The following is a 25,253-nucleotide window of genomic DNA, read 5'->3' as shown; positions in this document are numbered from 1 at the left end:
TTACCACTGCTAGTGTAAACGTGTTTGTTTGAAAACAGGTTTGCAGGTGTTAACAAGACTGCACTTGATGATTTTAGCTGCACAACAGCTGGTTCTGGCTTCTGTGTCTTGTCCAAAAATGATTTGCCTTTGCAAGATATAATTGAGGGAGCAGCTGTTCTCTGTTTCTAAATCCAGACACCCTCCATCTGTCCTTATAAGTTGCAAGCAGCATCTTGAGAGATGAGAAAGATTGTAGCATAGGGCTTTATGTGCTAATTTCTCAACCTGCATGTGGTCACAGCTAATCCAACATGAAGCATAATTTTCAAATCCGGACCTATGTAAACTGTATGGTTTGGGATGTTGATAGCCCAGGAATGAAAAACTGTTGCCAATGTGGATTATCCTTACAATGAGCCACTCATGGAGCTAAATACATGTTTCTATCAAAGGTAAAATTAAAGGATATATCTTGTTAAAAATGGAGTCTGCGAAAGTATGGTATTTCATGCTAATGTGACAGACAGTTTGATGTAAATGGGATTTATGAGGCACCTTTCACAACTTAAGTTTGTTTCAAATTGCTTTAAAGCTAGTAAAATATTACCGAAATATAATTTGAAAATATAAATTACATTAATATTGCAATTTTCAGAATCACCAAATGTCTCAAAATGTTTTACAGCCAACCAAGTATTTTTTTGATGTGTCGTCAATTTGATAAATCCAGAGGCAAGCAACCAGTATGACCACAGCAAATACTCACAATCTGCATTAACCCAGATAATCTTTATTGGGATATTGATTGAGGGATTATATTGTTCTATTCTTTGAATTATGCCTATCCAAGTAGACAGATTGGACTGTATTTTAACATCTTATCCAAAAAGCAATACTTCCTGAGCACTACACTGGGATGTCAGTTTTAATTTTTATGCTCAAGCCCTGAGTGGGACATGAACCTTGTGGTTTGTAGATGAGAGTGCTACTGACAGAGCCACAGCTGACATTCACTGATGATTCTACGATCTCATTCCAAGCCCTGCTTACTTTAATCCAAGTTGGCAGATTAGCTGGAATGTGAATTTTTCTGCTGCCACTGAACACTCAATTTATAGAGTCCTAGAATGGTTACAACACACAAGGTTTTTTTGGTCTGTATTTCTCCATTAGCTTTATGCAATTTAGCAAGTCCCAGTCCTCAGCTCTTTTGTTATAACCTTGAAAATGGTCTCTCTTCAAGTGATATCAAAATCTCTTCTGAAAACCAGAACTGAATGTGTCTTTATTACCTCTTCAGGTTGTACATCCCACATCCTAAACTCCTTTTTCAAATAAAATATGTATTAAAAAAGAAATCTTACCTTTATTTTGCATTTGGTACTTCTGCCAATCATCTTAAAACTATGTTCATTGGATTCCAGTTTTCTCACCATTTCTTGTGTAACTTGATGACAGACTCAGGGGTAGTGCCCAAGGAGAGCAATTGCTATGTGACCACAGCAGCTTGACCGCTCTACGATAACACTCATCACATTTAAAACACAAAGTCTCATATATTAAATCATTGACAAACTGCCCTGCCACCTTCAGTGATTCGAGCATGTTACACCCAGGTCCTTCTGGTCCTGCACCCTCTTTAAAATTGTACATTTCATCTGTTGCTTCTCTGGCAATTCCACAGCCTGTATCCTCTAGAGGTGTATGATTCTCCTCTTCACATTTCCTAATCCTTACAGGTTATGTGTCATATGAAAATATTGACGACACACCAATCGAAGTTATTAATATATATCTAGAAAGAGCAGTGTTCCTCCCACCAATCCCCAAGTCTTTTCAAAAAAGTAGGAGTTTAGGATGTGGAGTGCACAGCCTGAATGGGTCACAGGGACAGAGTCAGTTGTGGATTTCAGCAGGGAATTGAATGGATACCTAAAGAGAGAATATTTTCAGGGCTGTAGCAAAAGAGTGAGAAGTGGGACTTGCTTGCATACCACGATCTGTACGTTCAGCAGCTTGAAAAACAACTGTTCACTGCCATCATTTTTTTCCTGTAACTCAGCTGACACTATATCCATGTTGCCACTATCATGTTTGTTCCATGGGCTTTAACTTTGCAGAAAAATGATGATCATGCAGTCCTTCATTGACAATTGTTGCCAATAATGACAACTATTTAGGCTATTTTATCACACATTCCATATACCCGGATTTTTCACCATGGGGAGAAATAGGCTGGACATTCATGTGTACTTTTCTAAGCTATTTGATCTCGTCATTGCTCTGGAATTCAAAAGCTTGTGTGTGCTGGATTCCAGTGTAAAGAAGAAAATTAATGTTTACCAACATTATACAGAAAAGAATAATGATCATAATGTCATCAGACATGCAAATATATACATTATAACTGCATACTTCAGTACAAGGTTCTGCTGTACTTTTGTATTGTGAAGTATTAATGTCTTTTTGGTAGGTTTTCCACCAGTGGAGTTTATGGTCTTATGACTTATTCGCAACAGTGTGCTGTGATTTTGTGGCTGCAGGAGAGGTTCTTAAAATTGCTAAAAAGGTAACTTGAAGGAGTAAACACTCAGTTAAATACCATATTGAATATTAACAGCAAGGATGTGCAGGATATTGCATCTGCAACACATTATGGCAGAATTAAGATCCATACATATAATCTCTCCTACCGTTGAGTACCTAACATGAGCTGTGTTTTCCAAATGCATCTCCTTGTGGGCTGGCTTTATGACAGACATCTGCTGAAATTTGCTTTCCTAGACTCTGTGGTTAATTTTGTGGGACACAGTTAAGCAAAAATAACTTGAAATGAGATAAAGAAAGAAAGGCTTGCATTTCTATAGCACCTTTCTCAAACTCAAGACATCTGAAGACACTTGGCAATCATTGAAGTGCTTTTGAATGATAGTCACCCACTATCAAGAGAAAATAATAATTGCACTGTTACTGGCAGTTTGCTGAGAACGGTTTGTGGAAGATCTGAAGAGTGAACTATAAAACTGCAATCTATCAAACCTCCCCCCCCCCCCCCCACCACCCTCCATTGTCTTGCACAATGTAATACATTTTTAAAAATTGTATTCCATTTTGATTGCCTCACTTGGACTATTAAATAGAAAGAAATCACTAAGTTGCATGGATAATCCTGCCTTTTTATTTTCATTACATTATGCATGAAAATAAAGAAAAAGATTGCTATTCTGCAAAGTTCTAACCCGGGATTTTTTTTTCTCTCTTTTATAGTCTTGTCATCCTTTTGCTTGCAAAAACTTGACGCTGATCATGAAACAGTTGTGAAGATTTCGAGTGCAGGACAATGTAGGTGACATTTTTCCTGGATCTAAAATGACATTTTGAGCACATGGAATTTAGAAAGTTCTCAAAATTGCAAGTACAATTTTGTGTACAATTATAAAGAGCAGGTAGACAATGTGTGATGCATTCTTAGGATTTCTGAATACAGTTTCAAGACAAGTGATCTTCAAGTTAAACATTAAGTTGATTCATATTATAGTCAAAAATCCTAATTATACATTTGACACATCATCCTAATTCTACTACTTAGATAAATATATATCCAAGACAGAATAATTTAGAATACTTTCACAGGTAAAATCTGATTGTGTAGAATTAAGTCTGGGAAGCTGATGTATTTATTTCATTTCATAACAGATTTACTTTCCTAAAATGAAAAGATTACATTGATTTTCCTTCCTTTTAATTTTATATCTCTCCCCAATTTTTACTTTTCTAAATTCAAACTGATTGTTACTATTTTTGCTTCTGTTCACTTGTGACAATAGCTTAATTTATTATTACTTCCTGAAAAAAAATTGTTTAGTATTTTTAAAAATTCCACTGAAGGTACAGAAATAACTTTGTGTTGAAGTAATGATGAATTTAACGTGTGCTGTTATTAACATACAAATCATCCAGATCTTGTGGAAATGCCAGTTCACTCTACTGTGCCTGAGTTTCAATAAATTGTTGTATTTGTGCATTAAGTAACACTTTGAACATGCGACATAAAGTTAAGGCTGGGAGTTAATAAGCATATTTATGTGAAGTTACAACTGATACAGGATTAAAATATAATCACAGCTTAAGGTACCTTATTTTACTGAGAAGGAAGGAGAACCTATTTTTCCTTCTCCCCATTTCTTTTTTCTTTTGGTGATTGTCATTGCAATTTCCTCCAATCAAAATGATTGGGTGATCAAATTTACTGGATTGAGTAAGGAAACAATTGGTGTCTGTGATGTTTCTTATGATCTTGTTGTTGCCCTGATTCAAACTAGAATATTAATGTATATATTTACATTAGTAATGATACATGTTCCTGTAATGCCACTGAAGTTCTCTTGTTTAGAAAGGAAACAATCAGAACAATGAAACCTTATTCCTAGAAGTAGTAAATAAAATTTAAGATCTTCCTTACTTTCTCTTTCCCTCTCAATTCAATCAATCATTCTTTTCCTCTCTTCCTCTGCTTTACTTGACTCTACTGCCCCCTTTTTCTCTGTTTCTTTCTCAAGTCTTAGATTTTGGTAGGTTAAGGAGACTGACTGTTGGACGTGTATTTCAAAAAGGAATCAGATGTCTAGTGCCCTCCGCACGTCACTGTCGGCTCACATTTACAGTGACTTGCAGCATGGATCAATTGTGAGCTGAAGGGTGAAGCAAAATGTCTCACTTCAAAGGGGTTTGGTGCACGATGCATTGCTCCAGCAAATTCTGGGTGACTGTAAGTGACAATGGAGAGGAACATCTGAAACCATTACCATTGTATGAAGTGGCTATCTTGGTTCATTAGTTTGAGTTAGGGCAGCAACTAGATCATAAGAAACAACACAGATAATCCAGTAAATTTGATCACCCAACCATTTTGTTTGGAGAAAATTGCAATGACAATGACCCAAAGAAATAAGAAATGGGGAGAAGGAAAAGTAGGTTCTCTTTCCCTCTCAGCAAATATGGTACCTTAAGCTGTGAATATATTTCAACCCTGTGATTACATTTTATATTTATCAAATTGCTTAACTCCACACATAACCTTCAGGTTTAGCTTGAAAGAGTCAGATAAAACAAAACATCTATGTGCTGACAGAGAATTCAGCCTATGGGCCATGTTGATGGCATACATAACTCACTTGGGTCGTGCTATATTGGTACCATCCCAAAATCCCTGAGGTTTGAGGTTTAAAATGACATGTGCAAATGGCATAGATGAATGTTCATTTTAAAAATTCTGACAAATTAGCTATAGGTATCAACACAAAGGATGGTAGGATCAAAGACAACAAAAGATTGAAAGTTTACTTTCATTTTTCAAATGTCATATGACGTTTCTGAAAATAAATTGTGCACTTTAGATACGCTGCTCTCCTTTAAAATCTCTGACTTCACCGATATCCTGATTTGCTATTCCACAGTAGTGACGATTGTGGGGAGGGGGATGTTGGAGAAGGTGGCCAGTGTATTCAGACTCTACCCTGACCAGTTTCTGTTACAGCTAAACAACATCGCTGGGTAACTTACCTTTTGATTATTTTGTTGTTTCTCCAAAAGAAAATACCTCGATTGGTAGCATGTTAAGAAATAAAAATCTCACTGTCAGGTATCAGAGCCAATCACCTGCTAGTACATGACACAATGTATTGGAATCTGAGTGCACATCAGTTTTAAAAGTTTGAGTTTTATAGGTCATGTTCTTAGAAATTTTCGAAAGAAAATATTCCTGGAAATTTATACTGCAGTTTACTGTTTTGAGCTGTGTGTAAGTATCGTCAGTAATTTCAGATTGTACCAAAGTAATGTCAATTGTGAACTATCTAAGTCAATTTCTTTCATAGTGATGCAGTGCTCTGCAGCTATTGATTTGTTGTTCCTGCTGGATGGGTCATACAGTATTGGCAAAGGCAGCTTCGAAAGATCCAAACATGTTGCATTCAAACTTTGTGATGCTCTTGATATAAATCCTGACAGGGTAAGTTCAAAGGCTTTCTTTGTCACTACATGTGTGTATAAGATAGTCTCACAGTCATCCAGGACTAGACTTTTGAATGAATGATATCTATGATCACTTGATCTATTTTCCATTGCTGGCTATTGAAATGATCAGTCACTATTTGGTAAAAGCTGTCAAAACAAACAGGATTTGAAATTCTGATGGAATAGCACTAGAATTGTTAAAGTATTGGTTGGTAACACAATATTCTGATTAACCCAAAACTGTGATTGAATATGGTTGTATTATAGTTAACAACCTGGAAGCAGGCCATTCAGCCCAACAGATTGCTTCAGCTCGACAAGAATTTCTTCTCAACTTATGTCATCTCATCCTAATGGCAAACCATTCCTCTATTGCTCTAATATTCATCTAGCTTACACTTAAATGTATCTATACTATTCACTTCAACCAAGTCGAGTAAATTCTGAGTGATGATGATGCTCCTGAATTCCTGATTTATTGATGACTATCTTATATTTTTGCTCCTTAATTTTAGAATGGAAACGTAGAATTTTCTACGTTCACACTAATGAACCCTTTCATAGTTGACAGACCATTATCATAGTCCTCTCTTTTCTAGAATAAAGAACATCAACTTGTTCAGTTTTCTGAATAGTTGTTGTTATAGTGTCTGAGGCACAATTTGGAATTGTCCACTATTTGTCCTCAAAGAGATTTTTTTAGTTTCAAGTATAAATATCTCTTTGGAATATCACGTTCAATACTAGGAGAGCCTATTGACCAAGGTAATATTCCGACTGGGGAGAAAGTGCTTGAGCTGCTGAAACAAAAGGTTTCTTTGCTTGTTGCTGAGCTGTTTTGAAAGTAGTTAGGCTTGCCATTTAAACTGATATCCATATGTTTGAGACAACGGGAAGTGAAATCCACATTTGACATTTAGATCGGACAGGCAAAAAGGAAAGAGAAGTGGATAATGCTGATAATAAGGATGTGATCAGTACATGTGTGAAAGTGAATCTTGGAATGGAAGAACAAGACATAATCTACTTGGATAGAGCTATGATACATGCATGAGCAAGCAAGGAGAAAGGTTATTGACTCAGAGGGTGGTGGTAATCTGGAACTCGCTGCCTGTGAGGGTCTAGAAGCAGAAACCCTCATAACGTTTAAGGAGTAATTAGATATACTGTTGTGATGCCAAAGCATACAAAACAACGGACCATCTGTTGGGAAATGGGATTCAAATAGTTTGGTTGTTGTTTTTGACTGGTGTGGACTCAATGGACCAAAGGACACTTTTCTGTGCTACAGGTCTCAATGACTCTAAAATTGTAATTTAAACCAGTTAGCAACACCTGTAATAGAGAGATGTCAGAGACTGACTAGGCACATATTTCACCGCCTGGCTGTACTCCCTGCCAGAATGGAAATTGACTGGAAACCAACAGATTGGAAGGAGGACAGGGATGGTCATTTAAGTAATTTGAGGAAAATCTAAAAGAATGGGACACCACCATGGGTAGAGAGAAAGAGATTGAGATGGATCGAAGCCAGTGGTGGAGTCTTGCTGCCAATTATGCTGCACAGAACTGCAGGAACTAAGTCCAAGTCCTTTAGATTCTACAGTTGTTTAAATGTGAAGCTTTAAGATAAAATACAACATTAATGAAGAAAACATTAGAATCAGTACCCAACGTAAAAGTAAGAAAATTCAATCTGTTTATACTCCGCAAAAGAATTTGCCCAAATGTAGTTTTCTAAATATAAATAAGTTGCCCGTGACGTTGCTTAGCACCAGATCTAAGCATCTAGAAATTGTTTTTTGTTGCACTTTATCAATGGGTCCAGCAGCAAACACAAATTGCTACATCAAAACTGATGAGTAATCGGGTGATGTGAAAGTGGACACCTTTCATTAGGATATGACCAATACAACTGGGGATATCAGTGGCTGCAGGAAAGGCAGTGCACTGTTTGAAAAGAAAACAAAAATTGATCAGTGATGTCTTTGGCACTGGACCAACCAGAGAAAGATTGGAGTGAAATGCAGAGTTGTAGAGAACCACGGCACAGAAATAAGCCTTTTGGCCCATTGCATTCAGGCCAGTCAAAAACAATCCCCTAACTGTTTTAATCCCAGCTGCGGCTGCTTCTGTGACTGCACATTCATGCAGTGAAAAAAACATTGTTGTTCCCAAAAAACAGTAGTTATCACCTTCTGTTTTTTTATGGTTGTCCCCTTATGAACCATTTACCTGCTATGCACAAGAAAAGGTGAATCTAGTTAGATTAGATTAGATTAGATTACTTACAGTGTGGAAACAGGCCCTTTGGCCCAACAAGTCCACACCGACCCGCCGAAGCGTAACCCACCCAGACCCATTCTCCTACATTTACCCCTTCACCTAACACTACGGGCAATTTAGCATGGCCAATTCACCTAACCCCTGCACATTTTTGGATTGTGGGAGGAAACCGGAGCACCCGGAGGAAACCCACGCAGACACGGGGAGAATGTGCAAACTCCACACAGAGAGTCGCCTGAGGCGGGAATTGAACCACTGCTAACCACTGTGCTACCGTGCCGCCCACCAGATCTAAGCATCTAGAAATTGTTTTTTGTTAATTGGAAAGCATGTTTAAAATAATAGAATGTTTGACTTAGCAGCTACATCTGTAAATTGCTAGTATTTACACTTTCAATATTGTCATTAATAACTTTAATGAGGTAAGAATAACTGATTGAAACTGCTTAAAGACTAATTTTGCCTGAAATCAGAATGGCCTTACAAATGGAATAACAAAATGTGGATAGTTGAAACTGAATGAATTCAACAAAGCTTTAAAGTTGATACATACAGTATTAGGACTTAATGACCTGCTTTAAATCTTTGGTCCATTGAGTAAGTTTTAAATTAGGTCTTTGTAATTGACTCCTACAAAAACTGCAATTATTTGAGGTTATTTGCTCAATATAATTGGCTTCCATGCCAGTTGTGGACAATATAAGAGGTGGAAATTAATTTTCTTGGTGCGCAGTGATGGTACACCAGTCTCCGGGCCAGAATACCTGGGTTTAAGTCTAACCTGCCTTAGAGGTATGTCAAAACACATCTGAGGAAGTTGATTAAAATAACTGACAGTTGGAAATTGGGCAGTGAGCTGCCTGTCTAACTCAGTCAGTAAGGCACGAGACTCTTAATCTCTGGGTTATTGGAGATTTGTGCTTCAGACTGGGTGCTATTGAAAAAGGGTCTCTTTTCTAAGGGTTGGAAATTGGATGTTTGATATTGTAGTTGTCCCTCTGCACTGCATGAACATATCTGCCCAGAATGATCTTAAAGCTCCAAGACTGTAGTGCTAGTGAACAAATCCAATCTCAGGTTTAGTGAAATGGTAAAAAAAAATCACAAGTTAGAAGGAATTAACAACAATTTAAACTGGACTTAAAAACTTGAATCACCATTTGTTTTTAATCAATTTCTGAGATCAGACTGGCCTTTGTTCTTCTGATTAACTTTTCTCTTAGGTAACGTTTAATTATTGGTGCAAAAATGATAAATAAGATTGCAATATGCCTCATATTCTGTGCTTCTGATATTTGCACACCCTTGCTATACGGAACAATAAATGGAAAACCATGTCCCAGAAGTTATCACATTTGGGATATTTAATAACTTTTCACAGGGAAGGTTGGAAATAACTCATTTTAGTGTTTTTCTGCAAAGTGATTCACAGAAATTTAAAAAATACTTAGCTGAGAGGTTAATTTACTAAGAAGAACCTATTTTTCCCAGAGACTAATTGATAATCAATTTCTACCTTACCTGGTTAGTAAAAATGCTTCAGGTGCTTAGATGGAAAGTCCAAAACAAAATGAAAATCCAAAATAAAAACAGAAGCTACAGGGAATACTCAGTAGGTTGGGCAGGAGTGGTGAAGAGAGAAGAACTAAATTTTTGCATTGAAGATCTTGGATTGAATGTCCAATGGATTTTTCACATTTTCTATATTTATGTCAGTTCCCAGCATCAGAAGTACTCTTCCTTTGTGTTAATCTTCTCCACAGAATGGGTATGAAGTCTGTTAAATTGTCCAAATAAATCATCAAGTTGCTTTTTTTCTGTTTTTATTTCTATTGGAAAGTCTTCTGACCCCTTGCAGTATGTGACAATGGAGGTATTATGAGAGATAGAGGGAGGCAAGGTTTTTGAAACTGAATTACGAGAAGACCAGGTAGGTTTGCTAATGAGGTAGCTGGGGGGACTTCTGTTCACACAAAGAGCTTAGAAGTATGGACGTAAGTTCAGCAAGATAACTCACCGTTGTAGACTAATTTGGTGTTTCCAACCTTTTGTATTGTCATGTGTAGGCAAGCTGTAAGCATGCGGTTAATAGAGTGCAGTCCTGTATAGTTTTCTAAAAGTGAAATAAAGCACCTTATTGCTGTGCGTCAGATGTCGTCTTACCAAATGCTTGATCAGTGTACCTCTAGCAAGAATGAAGAAGCATTCATATGAAAGAGACAAATATTTTGTAAAATCATTAGGGAAATCTATTGTTACATATCTGGCAACATGAATGTATTGAGTGAAATGAAAGACACACATTTATATAGTGACTTTCACTTCTTAAGTGCAGGTATAGTCAGTGAAGTACTGTTGTGGTTCTGTTCGCCGAGCTGGGAATTTGTGTTGCAGACGTTTTGTCCCCTGTCTAGGTGACATCCTCAGTGCTTGGGAGCCTCCTGTGAAGCGCTTCTGTGATATTTCCTCCAGCATTTATAGTCAGTGGGTAGTATGTTCAACTCCCATTAAAATAAAACACCAAGTCTACTTAAGGGAATGAATAACAAAGTTGAACTCAAGAAGCTTTCTATGCCAAACTGGGCACGGAGCTATTCAGGATCAGTATGCACGTGCCTTGTAGCTGTAACCTGTAATTGTCTTCTGATATTCACTGTAGTTCCACTTTAACACAGATAAAATGGCAGAAAATTCAGGTGTGGATCATGGTCTTCATGGTTTCTCATAGAAGTAAGTTACAGAAACAAAGAGGTCAGTTGGGAAATGATGCTGACATCAAATCTTTTAATCAGCTAAAGTTAAATAGAAATTCTGTTTTTTAAGAGGTACTTCAGAATATTAACTTCTAACCCCTCCAATTATAGTATCAAACAGATTAATTCTGCACTTAGTAAGGTTACACTGTAAGGGTTAGATTTGGAATTCTGAAGAAGGATAGCAGGTGTTTCTGAGGATGTTTCACTGTCTGGGGCATATTACAAGCATATATGTGAAAAATACAGACTTGCTCTGTTCCAAACAAATTATTGTAGTATTCCAAAATATGTTATTCCAGTAACCTTAATCTAATGTAATAATTTAAAGCATGTCAAATAGATCATCAATCTGTGTACCATTGGATACGGATATAACAGATGCTGGCTACACTGACCCTGACTATACCAGGAATTAATTGCTAAACATTTTCTTAGTCTAAGGAATTTGCAGGAGTTCCTGTATATCAGATTTCACACCAAAATGGTATAAACAAAAACCAATGATGTGTAAGCATCCCAGGATTAAAGCAAACATTATGTCAGTGGAGAAGCCATGTCTTAAGTTCAGTTTCTTCAGGTAAGATAGTATTTATTTAGAATGGCATAAAAGGAACTGCACCAAAACCATCCTCTTTTCAGTTAGTGATGGAACAGTATATATTCCAGTATTTTCCTTAAACACATGGACCTTGTTTTTTAAAAAATCCTTCATGTATGTCAGTTTCATTGACAAAGCCAACATTTGTTGCTTATCCCTGTTTGTCCTTCAGAAGGTGGTGGTGTTCTGCCTTCTTGAACTGCTGTAGTCACTCTTGAAAGGAACACTTGCATTGCTTAAGGAGGGAATTTATTCCAGATTTTTAACCCAGGCGATGATGAAAGTTCAGCTCAAAGCTGAGGGTGGGAGAGGGAGAGAGAAGGGTGTGCTGCGAGGTTAGCAGAAGGTATAGAGATTTATAAAAGATGTATTGAAAATAAGTGGTTAAGAAGTGAAGCAGGCTTTGTTCAAGTAGTTGTTGTCCATCTCTCCTCCGACTTGTCTGCTTACACCCTGCTCTTCTATTTTTAACCTGGCTTTCTTCTTATTATGAAAATAGTTTTGAGCAAAAGAATGAAATGCCTTTCAAAAGTTTGAATGGCCCATGGCCATGATAGCATCCTGGCATGGGTAGTGTATGTAGATACGCTTCAGCTTTTAAAAAGATAACCCGCAACCACTGCTGAAATATTCAATAGGTTTTCCTATATGCTCTGGAAATCTTCACATTATTTCTTTGAGACGTCACTGAGCTTTGCAAATTAATTTCTTGAAGCACCGTTTCTATTCTATTCATGGGATGTCACATGATATGAAATGTTGGCTTGTATCAACTGGAAAATAGCATTAGGAGTTTTCAATAAAATACATCTTCCATTCTGAAACTGTTGCTTTAATATGCAGAAGTTCCCCTCTGTCCAATTTTTCCTGTTATGAAATATTGTAAAATAAGAAGAAATTGAATTGGCTTTGGGTAAAAGATTTCCCTTGAAGAGGCATACCCATTAGCAGTGTACCATTAACTGACATGCACCTTATAATTCTCTCTTCATTCTGATGGTGTACTCCTTAAGCTTATGTATATAGATGAACTCAAGCAAAAGGGTAACAGCCACACCTTGAAGTAAGTGCATCTTGGAAAGTGTATAATCCCTTAGCTACTTTTTGCTTACTCAGAGTTGGGTCTACAGATCTGATACCCGTGGGAGATGATACTCTCCTCACAGGACATGCTTCATGCTTGACTTTAGGCCCATGTACATCTGTCATTTCAGCAGGGTTCCTTTTCAATTACTATGTTTTGGATTTCAGCAAAACATGTTTTAGCATCCACCATATGCTTAATGTGTCTGTTTCTCAAAGACAAAGTTGCCTCCCCTTCTAGTAAGTGCACGTCAGTGTTCATTATTTGTCCATTAGTTATTTGATCATAGAAAAGCAACAATGCTGATCATTGCATCTTTCACAAGCAATGCCCTTAGTTTAGTGAAGATCAGTTCATATGAAAAGGTATGGGTAAATATAAAGGTTAATTCTTTCATTCATTTGGAACTAAGCAATTTTTTTCTTTGCAGGTCAGAGTTGGTGTAATCCAGTACAGTTCATTCCCAAAATTTGAATTTTACCTGAATTCCTATCTAACAAGGGAAGAAGTAAAGGAACAGCTTAAAAGAATTATATTTAGGTTTGTTACCTTTTTTCCAAAAGTGCATTTATTTGATGCATATTTAAGGATTATTAACAATACCTGCAATCAAAATCCTTAAAGTGCAAAGATATTAATTATTTAATGAATTGAAAGTGCTGGAAGTACTGTACTCCACTTTCAATGCCTCTATACTTGCTTAAAAACTGATCACATGTCTAATGTATTCCAGTTGTGAAGAACGGTTGCCACCTGAACTTTTAACTGCATTTCTCTCTCCACAGACGCTGTCAGACTTGTTGAGTATTTCTATTATGGTCTATCTCTAATTATGGTTTTCAGCATCCAAATTAATCAGTTTTTATATAATTTATCAAGCTGCTTTGTGAGAACAGAGAAACATATCTACGAACAAACAATGAGCAGGAATAGGTCACTTGACCTCTCCAGCCTTCTTCACCATTCAGTTAGGTCACAGTTAATCTGATCACTCCATGTCCCTGCCTACCTCCAATAACCTTTAATCCTTCTGATGTATTTGCATCCTTCTTTAAATAAGGGGCAGTACTCCAGACATGGTCTCACCAGTGTCCTGTAGAACTGAATCATAACCTCCCTACTTTTGTATTCAGTTCCTTTTGCAAGAAATGATAATGTTCTTTTTTAAATTAATTGCTGTAATTGTACACAAACCAATTGTGATTGATGCAGATCCCTCTGCATCTTGCACCTATACAATCCTTTACCATCTAAAAAGTTTGCCATATCTTTGACCACTCATTTAACCTATCTTCATATCTTTATAGCTTCTTTACATTCTCTTATTTTCCTATCTATCTTTGTTTCATCAGCAAATTTAACAAGCATGCTTTTGGTTCCTTAAGCCATTTATGTAATCTGTAACCAGTCGACACCCCAGCACAGATAATTGTGTCAACTCATTAGTTACATCTTGTAAATTAGACAAAAACCTACTTATACCCGAATGTCTATTTCTTGTTAGCGAGCTGATCTTCAATTCAAGACAAGACAATATATTACCCCTTATACTGTGACCTTTAATTTTCCACAATAACCTTTGATTAGGTCTGGTATTGAAGAGCTTGTATATCCCTGCTTGTGCACTGTATTGTGCAATGAAGAGTAAAACTGATAATTTGTTTACTTTCTTAATGGTGAGCGATATTAATAGTTAGACATAGATTTCAATGGTATTTTGATTTGTTTTGATCCTTTATTGCATAAAAATATTAAAGAAACTAAAAATGCTTCTGATCTTCTTTTACATTGAAATGTTTGTTGGAATCCCAAAGCATTGCTCTATAGTACCCTATATAAGCTTCTGAATGTAATCCTTAACCTCATGTTAGCAGAGGTCAAGAGTTCAAAAACCCTGCAGCCTAGCCTGCTGTTATAGATGAGTCGCACTAACTAATCTCTGTTTCTGATGACACTGGAGTATCCCATTTAGGGGAAGGCTCAATTTATTAGTATGGTTTTACCAGTTGGTTGGCACAAATGCCTGTTCATCACCTTCTGGGATAGAGGACTAAGAGAGCTCAACAGATCCTTTGGAGTTGCCACGTTTCAAGTTTGATATTAATAGTTTGATCAAAACTTTCCAGATTTCTTGGGTCTCACTGGCCATTACCCTGGAGCAGAAACTCTGATGGGCTCCATTGTTGTCCTGAATTACATTGCTTTGCAACTCGTATACATCTTACCATCCAGACCACGGCATCAGTTCGAAGTTGGAGCTGAGGAAAATCCAAAATTCACAATCCCTCGTCTAATATCCTGGGTCATGTATACAGCTGGTGGACATTCACCAGGAACTTTCCTCTGGAGAGGGAGTGCTAGGAAATAGGCATTATTTTAAACCACCAGCAGCAAACCACTTTGTAACTAGTTAAAGCATCAGGAGTTGTGAATTTTGATTCCACAATAGATGCGGAATATGGCATTCCCATTTTTAATGAATAAATATTAGTGCAAATTTCCAGAAAATGATCAGTTCATTTTTGTGCACTCATAAATGAACCATTGGGATCATTCTTTTGCAAAGATAATCCTTTGCCTTCCCTTTAAAGCATAGAAGGTAATCAGTTAGATAGCATGGAATCAAAGCATTTATAAAAAGACTTCTTAAATCCATTCTAGTACTTTTAGACAATGTTATCTACTTTACTATTTAATTAAGACAGATTTTTGGCTGATTTAAACAAATGAAGTGAACATTCTGAGCCATATTGTTATGAAGTTGAAGGCGTGTACTGTACCTTTAAGAGAGAGAGGGAGAATGCTGTTCTGAAATGACAGGCTCCAAGCACCTGTATATACGACTAGATGGCAGTCCCACAGTGTACTGGAAAATTGAAAATATATAATATTTGGCTGTGAAATGAATACCCGAGTTTTGACAATAATTCAAATTTAACCAATCAGTTTAAATTATGCCCCAGGATACTAAAACCCAATCAAGTTTGAATTTATTGTTTTGCCAACATTGAACCAATAAGACAATCCGATGTTGGTAGGTATTGGAATGGGGATATTTTTGAGAATTGGTCAGAGAACAACTGCCGTAGAGCCAGAGAGCTAACTGACAATGTCACATGTTGCTCTCGAAGAAATTAGAAAACAGTCTCTATCAAAGGTACCTTTTCACGTGAAACATACTCACAGTAAAAAGAAAGAAGATGACCCAGGGAGATCCTCAACTGGAAGAGTGAAGATACAGAAGAAGACAGAGACTATGTGGTTTTGAAATTAAGTTGATGTAACTTTAACAAGTGTCTTATTCGGACAGCATATTGTTATAGAGTTGGAGGCAGGTAGTAAGCAGTTAAGAGAAAGTGGGGCTTAGAGTTGTAAATAGTTGCTTTTTAATATTCACTTTTAGAGTTTGAAAATAAATTGATGTTATTTTCATCAAATAGTAGAATTTGGGAGTTCTCTATCACTCATATTTTAACAAGATTGCAAGGCAAGGCGAGCTTTTCTGGGTGTTTGATTTAATTAACAGAGGGGTTCACCTCTGTTTTGTAATAATATATGGCTTCTCTTAAAGTCTGAGAAAAATAATTTGAATACTTTCTGAGGAAGTGGAATGTGAGTTTTCAATACTGGATAAGTGTCAGTTATCTTTGGTAATCCCATTGAATTCACAGTTTACACTGTAATTGCAGTTAGAAATTAGCAAATTATTTGTTATACTAATAGTTTCCTTATTATCACTGTACTTCATGATAAATGCAAAACTTACTAGATCAAGAATATTAAAATATTCCTTGCACTATTAACCACTAGTTTCATTAATCTTGTTGTTTCATTAACACAGAGGTGGAAGTACACAGACACCCCTGGCTTTGAAGTACATTCTGCATAAAGGTTTTACTGGTTCAAGAAACTCATCTGTTCCTCGAATTCTTGTCATTCTTACTGATGGCAGATCTCAGGGTAATGTAGAACAGGCAGCAATTCAACTGAAAGAAAGTGGAATAATTGTCTTTGCTGTTGGAGTCAAATTTCCAAGGTGAGGAGCTTCCTTCAGTTCTGTGTGGAGCATTATGAATAATTAACTATAAGAATGTGATTGATGTTTTGATTTTTTAAGCAAATTTCACCTTTTAGCTCTTTAGATTATTGTAATGGTACAACCTATTCCTCATGGGCTTTAGATTTTTTTTAAGATGACGTTGGAGTCAAACTCCTTTCCTTTCATCTTTTGAAAGGAATGCTAAAGCTAAACATAATGCTAAAGCTAAACATACTAAACATAAAAACTCCCTGCCAAGTAACTTAGTGAAGATAGTGTGACAAATACCAGGGTGATTACACATGGAAGAATGCTGCACTTCCTCAAACTGTTTCTCAGTTGTGCTGGTAGATGAATGACTGTACTGAAACTGTAGCCATATGGGTATACGAGATAAAAATGTAATTGACCCAGAGGTCATTGAAGAATGTGGGATGGGTTCTTCGAGTAATAACCTTACATTGAGATTCTTCCGGTCTCCCACAGGTAACGAATTTTGCTTGTAGGCTAACCACTTTTCATCCAGTAATTAAGCAGTCAGGCTTATTTATGACCATGATTTAATTGCCTTGTATTTTTATTTGAAGAAGAAATATTATTCAGTGGTTCAGTGGTTAAACCATGAATGAGCTCTTGTGGATGCTTCTTGGATCTTTATGAGGCCAGGAGATTTTTCTGCTCACTTCAATATTTTAGTCACTAGAAGAATATGTGGGTTATAATTACAATCATATTTGTGTATCTATGCAATCATAAATGTTTTAGTCTGTAAATAAAAAAAGCACGTATTGATCACTGGTTTCAGAGGTTGAGTCAAGTAACTTAAATAACCAATTTAACTAGAAGGACCATGATGCAAGTTACATTTTGTTTCTAAATCATGGCATCATGTCTAAACATTTTCCATTACTTTGTTTGAAAATGGATTTGCCTGTCAAATAATCTAGGAAAGTGACCATAGCACACACGTTAATGTTGATCTTCCGGCAGATGGGATGAGCTTTACACACTGGCTAGTAAACCCACTGAAAGCCACGTCCTATTCGCAGAGCATTTTGATGATGCGGTCAATGGTCTCTACAGCACACTCACCAGCTCTGATGTCTGCTCTGCTATTCCTCCAGGTAATCTGCAAACAGCTTTAACATAACATATGTCTATATCATCTAGTCAGTCAATTTACAGTCATATAATCATATAGATTTGTAGCAGAAGTAGGCCATTTAACCCCTTGAACATGCTGCACCATTTAGTAATGACAGGGAAAGGCGACGGTCTAGCAGTATTATCACTAGATGGTTAATCCAGAGACCCAGGTAATTCTCTGGGGACTTTGGTTCGAATCCCACCATGGTAGGGAATTTGAATCCAATAAAAATCAGGAATTAAGAATTTATTGATGACCATTGTTGATTGTCGGGAAAGCACATCTGATTCACTAATGTCCCTTAGGGAAGGAAACTGCCATCCTTTCCTCTCTAGCCTACATGCGACTCAAACCCAGAGCAATGTAGTTGACTCTTAACTTTCCTCTGGGCAATGAGGTATGGACATTAAATGCTGGCCTAGTCTGCGAAGCCCTCATCCTGGAAATGAATACATTATAAAAATCTACTTGTGCCCTCAAATCCACATTGCTACCTCCCTATAATAACCTTTGAATCCCTTGTTAGTCATAGAGATGTACAGCATGGAAAGGAACCCTTCAGTCCAACTTGACCATACCTAAATTAATATCCTAAATTAATCTAGACCCATTTTCCAGCACTTGGTCCATATCCCTCTAAACCCTTCCTATTCATATACCCATCCTGATGCCTTTTAAATTATAAGCCATCCTGATAGCTTGTAATTGTACCAGCCTCCACTGTTTCCTCGGTAACATGTTCCATACATGCGTGATCCTCTGCGTGAAAAGGTTGCTCCTTAGGTCCCTTTTGAATCTTTCCTGTCAAACCTATGCCCTCTAGTTTTGGACTCGCCTGCCTGGAGAAAAGACTTTGTCTATTTATCCTGTCCATGCCCCTCATGATTTTATAAACCTCTATAAGGTCACCCTTCAGCCTCCGAAGCTCCAGGGAAAACAGCCCCAGCCTATTCAGCCTTCCCAAGAGCTCAAGCCTTCCCACCCTGGCAACATTCTTGTAAATCTTTTCTGAACCCGTTCAAGTTTCACAACATCCTTTCTATAGGAACGAGACCAGAATTGCACACAATATTCCAAAAGTGGCTGAGCCAATGTCCTGTACAGCCGCAACATGACTCACAACTCCTGTACTCAATGCTCTGACCAATAAAGGAAAGCACACCAAACACTTTCTTCACTATCCTATCTCCCTGCAATTCTACTTTCAAGGAACTATGAACCTGCACTCTCAAGTGTCTCTTTGTTCAGCAACACTTCCTAGGACCATAACATTACGTGTATAAGTCCTGCCCTGACTTGCTTTTCCAAAATGCAGCACCTCACATTTATCTAAATTAAACCATATCTGCCACTTCTTGGCCCATTGGCCCATCTGATCAAGATCCCATTGTACTCTGAAGTAACCTTCTTTGCTCTTTAGTATACCTCCAGTTTTGATGTCATTTGCAAACTTACTAACATTACTTCCTATGTTCATATCCAAATCACTTATTTACTGTAAATGATGAAAAGCAGTGGACCCAGGACCTTGTGGCATACTGCTGGTCACTGACCTCCAGTCTGAAAAGCAACCCTCCACCACCACCCTCTGTCTTCTATCTTCGAGCCAGTTCTGTATCCAAATGGCTTGTAAACCCTGTATACCATGTGATCTAACTTGGCCAACTATTCGACAATAAGGAACCTTGTCAAATGCCTTACATGTCCATATAGATCACATCAACTACTCTGCCCTCATCAATCCTCTTTATCACTTCTTTGAAAAACTCAGTCAAGTTAGTAAGACACAATTTTCCATGCACAAAGCCATGTTTATCCCTAATCAGTCCTTGCCTTTCCAAATACCAATAAATCCTGTCCCTCAGGATTCCCTCCAACAACTTGCCCACCACCGATGTCAGGCTCACCAGTCTATAGTTCCCTGGCTTTTCCTTACCACCATTCTTGAATAGTGGCACCATGTTAGCCATCTCCAGTCTTCCAGCACCTTGTCTATGGCTATTGATGATATAATTATCTCAGGAAGGGCCTCAGCAAACCGTTCCCTAGCTTCCCACATTGTTCTCGGGAACACTTAATCAGGTCCCTGGGATTTATCCACCTTTATGCATTTTAAAACATCCAGCAACACCACCTCTGTAGTATGGACATTTTTCAAGATGTCACTATTTATTTCCGTGTTCTTTATCTTCTATATCCTTCTCCACAGTAAACACTGATGCAAAGTGCTCATAGAATCTCTTTGGATTCTCCTTAACGCTAGTTGCCAAAACTATCTAATATCTCCTTTTTGCCCCCCTGATTTGCCTCTTACTGCCTTTACCCTCTTCTAGGAATTCACTTGATATGTGCTGTCTACTTCTGACATATGCTTCCATCTTATTCTTGATGAAAACCTAAATTTCTTTAGTTATACAGCACCCCCTACACCTACCAGCCTTGCCCTTCACCCTAACAAGAACAAAACTCGTATTATCACATTTTCAAAGGCTTCCCATTTTTCAGCTGTCCCTTTATCCGCAAACCTCCAAGAATCAATCTACTTCCATGTTAGAAGTATTCATGGATCCTCCTTCCAAATCTGTTTTCTCTTTGGAGAAGAGAGCTCCAAAGATTCTCAACCATCCAAGAAATAAGAATGCTGCTCATTCCTGTCATAGGTGAAAGACCCCTTATTTTTAAATTGTAAGTCCTTGTCCTGGTCCCGGATCTTGTATGTGTTTGTGAGATCACCTCTCGTTCTTCTAGACGCCAATGGATACCCACCTAGCCTGACCAACCTTTCTTCAGAAAATAACCCATCCCATCCTAGACACTAGTTAGGTAAATCTTCTCCAAACTGCCTCTAATAAGCCATCTTCCTTCCTTTAATAAGGAGACCAACCCTGCGCACAATACTCCAGATGTGGCCTCACCCAACATTCTACACAACTGTGGAAAAGCTTATCTACTTATATATTCCATTCCCCTTGAAATAAATAACACCATTTCACTTCCTTTTCCAATCACTTGCTGTGCCTGCACACTAACTTCATCTACCAAGGCATTCAGATCTCTCTGCAGCTCAGAATTCTGCAGTTTCTCTCCACTTAATATGTGGCTTTTCTTTGCTTCCTGTCAAAGCAGACAAGTTCACATTTGCCCATATTATTCTCCATTTGCCAATTTTTGCTCACTCACATAACCCATCCTTATCCCTTTACAAACTCCTTATGTCCTCTTCAAACATGTCTTTATAACATTAGCAAATTTAACAATAAACATTCAGTCTCTTGATACAAATGATTGATTGATTATTTACAACCATATAAATCATTTTAGGGCCTAGGTGTAATTTTCAGCTTGCAGTGAGTGGAGCTCTGCAAATGAGCAAGCCTCCAATTGTTGCTAACTTTGTGGGACCAGGAGGAGCACAAATATAATTCTGTGTAATACCATAATCTTCCCACCACTGCCATCTGCTCAGTTGTTTATCCCCAGGATTGTCTCCTTCCAGTCCCTTTAACTGTGGATTGAATCTGCTAAGCAGCTGTTGGATTTCTAATTTATTTCAATTAACATACAACCTAACAACTCCCATTGAAGACTTGTTGCTGATTGATCAAATTAACGAAATGAACCATGAAAAAGGTTTAGACTTCTCTCTGCTGCCATTGGGCAGGTGTTTGATCATTTCAACCATCCCCTGCCCATGAGACACTATAATTGAGAATAATTCTATTATGTATTTTAAACCTTTCAAAAAATATCAGGTGCTCACTCTAGGTGACATTCTTTTCAAATATAAATTCATGTCTAAATAACTCTTCGATTATTCCTAGTGCTATTTTGGAAAATAATATCATACCTGGACTATTTTGGAAAGCCAGTTGGTGAAGGATAGAGCAGTTAATCACGTTATACATTTGTCTATTTATTTACACTTACAAGTAAACCCCTCCCACCCCAACAACTGCAATATTAGTATATGCTTATTTTTAGGAACATGACTGAATTCTATGTTAATAACCAACAAATGTGCATAATTAAACATAATTTTACACAATTAACAATGCCAACTACGATATTTGAATGGATGCCAATTTGGACCAGGTGGACTAAGTAAAATAAAAGGAAAACCTGGGTGTGTAGATGTAGGTTTACTCGCTGAGCTGGAAGGTTCACTTCCAGACATTTCATCAATCTACTAGGTAACACCTTCAGTAGGCCTCTGGGTGAAGCACTGCTGATAATTCCTGCTTTATATGTTTGGGTTCTTTGGGTTGGTGATGTCATTTCCTGTTCTTTTTCTCAGGGGGTGGTAGATGGGGTCTAACTCGATTTTGTTTGTTGATAGAGTTCCAGTTACCACCCCCTGAGAAAAAGGAACTGACATCACCACAGGAAATGACATCACCAACCCAAAGAAACCCAAGCATATAAATAGAAATCAGGAATTATCAGCAATTATCAGCAGTGCTTCGTCCAGAGGCCCACTGAAGATGTTACCTATTAGGGTGATGAAATGTCTGGAAATGAGTCTTCAAGCTCAGCGAGCAAACCTACATCGAGAACCTCAACCTGAGCTACAAATCTCAAAACACGTTAAGACCTGGGTGTGTTTTTCAACAAAGCGTCTTCCCCATTTTTTAAAGTATGCATGTCCTTGTAAGAAGAACAAGAAATTTTGGGCATTTGAATAAATGGATGTAATTTTGCTCGCTGAGCTGGCAAGTTCATTTTCAGACGTTTCATCACCATACTAGGTAACATCATCAGTGAACCTCCGGTGACATACTGGTGGTATGGCCCGCTTTCTATTTATGTGTTTAGGTTTCCTTGGGTTGGTGATGCCACTTCCTGTGGTGATGTCATTTCCTGTTCTTTTTCTCAGAGAGTGGTAGATGGAGTCCAAGCCAATGTGTTTGTTGATAGAGTTCCAGTTGGAATGCCATGTTTCTAGGAATTCTCGTGCATGTCTCTGTTTTGATTGTCCTAGGATGGATGTGTTGTCCAAGTCGAAGAAGAATCCTTCCTCATCTGTATGTAATGATACTAATGAGAGTGGGCAATGTCTTTTTCTGGGGAATTTCAAACTAGCATCTACAGTAAAACAACACATATGGACCAAATACTGAAGTACAGAAGCAATCATCCCAATACCCACAAATGAAGCTGCATTAGAACATTATTTCAATGAGCCACCACACACTGTAGCATAGAGGAACTATGAAGAGCAGAGGAAGATCACTTATACAGAGTATTCAAACAAAATGGGTACCCAATGAACACAGTCTGCCGATTTCTCAGCAACAAACCCAAACAAGCAGACAAAACGCGTCCAGAAACCCTAGCCACTCTCCCCAACATCAAAGACATCTCACAAATGACTGCCAGACTACTCAGGCCTCTTGGCATCATGGTAGCTCACAAATCCACCAACACACTAAAACACCACCTAATGAACTTGAAAGACCCTATATAGACAATGAGCAAAATGAACGTCACTTACAAAATACCTTGCAAGAACTGTAACAGACACTACATTGGACAAACCAGCAGAAAACTAGCCACCAGGATACATGAACATTGACTAGCCACAAAAAGACATGACCCACTCTCACTTGTATCCTTATATACAGATGAGGAAGGACACCACTTTGGTGCAACACATCCATCCTAGGACAAGTCAAATAGAGATATGCACGAGAATTCCTGGAAAATTGGTATTCTAACTAGAACTCTATCAACAAACACATTGACTTGGACCCCATTTACCACCCTCCAAGAAAAAGAACAGGAAATGACATTACCTCAGGAAATGACATCACCAACCCAAACCTAAACACATAAATAGAAAGCAGGTCACTAACACCAGTGCTTCAGTGGAGGCTCACTGATGATGTTACCTAGTATGGTGAGGAAATGTTTGAAAACAAACCTTTCAGCTCAGCGAGCAAACTTACATCCAGAACCTCAATGTGAGCTACAAATCTTCTCAAAACTCACTAACTTGCATAAATACAATTAAAACATTGCCACATGGTTGCTTTCAGCATGTAAACTGGAATCCCACTTCTGTCATCGTAAATCACTAGAAACAGTGAAGGAATTTAAAGGAAATTTCATGTGTTGGAAGGGATCAAAAGGATATGGTGGGCCTTTTTCAACAATGTGTCCTTATTACAGGTAGGTAACATTTTACTGTAAAGAAAGAATGACAAGAAAATATAATTTGCAATGTTTTGAAGCTTGCAGTGTGATCTGAAGGCTGAGATTATTCTTGCTGAAGTTCAAGAAATGGCCAGTAATAATCATCATTGTCAAGCCTGTGTGAGAGGAGCGTGGAACATTTGTTAGAGAGACCTACAGGAAATAAGTTGGTTTACAGAAGTTGAGATGATCTTTGTGGCAGACATCCTAAATAGTTAAGTGCATGGGAGAGGAGTTGGAGAAGCTCTAACCAGAATTAGATAGGCAAATACGAGCAGGACTTGGAGAATCAACAATGTAACGTGAAAGGACAACAGAGTAAACTAGCTATTGACTAACCTGCTAGTCTAAGCTGCAGATGAACTCTTAGATCCAATAATTCAAGATAAAGTTACTGAATACTTAGAAGAGAGTGGGATAATTATGACAGCTAGCATTGACTGCTTAAAGACAAAATCTGCTTCTCAATATAATAGGAAATGTTTCTGAAGAAGTGACACTCTGACCTGAATTTAGCAGTCAGCGGCAAAGGACTGACCTCAAAGAAGGATACTCATAGGATTTAACTGTTTGTTATATGGGGTTCTCCTTTCCAATGTTAGTTTGACTTTGGTGTTAAGTCAAATGGATCTCCTGGCATCCAGCAACGATGGTACCATTAAGTAGCTAAGTAGCTATTGCAATCAAGCATTCTTAAAGATGGAAAACCAGGATGTTAAAAGCACTGATTTATTCACAGCTTCTAATATAATTTCATACAAAAGAAAATAAATTTTGGATCATATACATGGGTTTAAGTTTGAAGCGAAAATATCATAAAAACATATTGTTTTAGAATTAGTTGTAGTTGTTTTAACATAATGAAGAAATTTGGCATTCCACAAATATAAGATTATTTTAGTGCTGGTGAGGCTGTTCAGTAAAAATTATGAACTAAGAACACAGTCAAAAAGCAAGTTGCATCTTGTCCAACAATGTTTAACTTCTTCAACAGATTTTGCAATAAGTCTGATGGTGTCAAAATGCATGTTCACATACGTTTAATGATTTCAATTTGTTTGTAATGTGTGGATCTTTTACAGCGTACCCTGCGGAGAAGCATAGAATCATTGGCAGCCTTTTTCAGATTTCCATTTATCTTCTGCAGATTCCAG

The 25,253-nt window shown here is 37.6% G+C and overlaps 1 protein-coding gene across 2 annotated transcripts in view; it reads left to right on the top strand.

Moving 5' to 3' along the window:
* vwa2 (von Willebrand factor A domain containing 2) overlaps positions 1–25,253 on the top strand; it is a 71,989-nt gene that overhangs the window by 17,467 nt on the left and 29,269 nt on the right. For both annotated transcript variants that reach the window (XM_043712796.2, XM_087998867.1), the window contains 6 exons: positions 3,250–3,324; positions 5,859–5,992; positions 13,152–13,261; positions 16,563–16,757; positions 17,751–17,884; positions 23,943–24,075. In XM_043712796.2, the coding sequence (XP_043568731.2) occupies positions 3,250–3,324; positions 5,859–5,992; positions 13,152–13,261; positions 16,563–16,757; positions 17,751–17,884; positions 23,943–24,075 (781 nt within the window). The remainder of the gene's footprint in view (positions 1–3,249; positions 3,325–5,858; positions 5,993–13,151; positions 13,262–16,562; positions 16,758–17,750; positions 17,885–23,942; positions 24,076–25,253) is intronic.

The sequence above is a fragment of the Chiloscyllium plagiosum genome, unplaced genomic scaffold (genome assembly GCF_037043375.1).
Source record: "Chiloscyllium plagiosum isolate Xiang-an unplaced genomic scaffold, Cpla_swu_hap1 HiC_scaffold_22, whole genome shotgun sequence".
Classification (NCBI taxonomy): Eukaryota; Metazoa; Chordata; class Chondrichthyes; order Orectolobiformes; family Hemiscylliidae; genus Chiloscyllium; species Chiloscyllium plagiosum.
The sequence above is the reverse complement of the archived record's forward strand: the minus strand, read 5'-3'. Positions and strand labels throughout refer to the sequence as shown.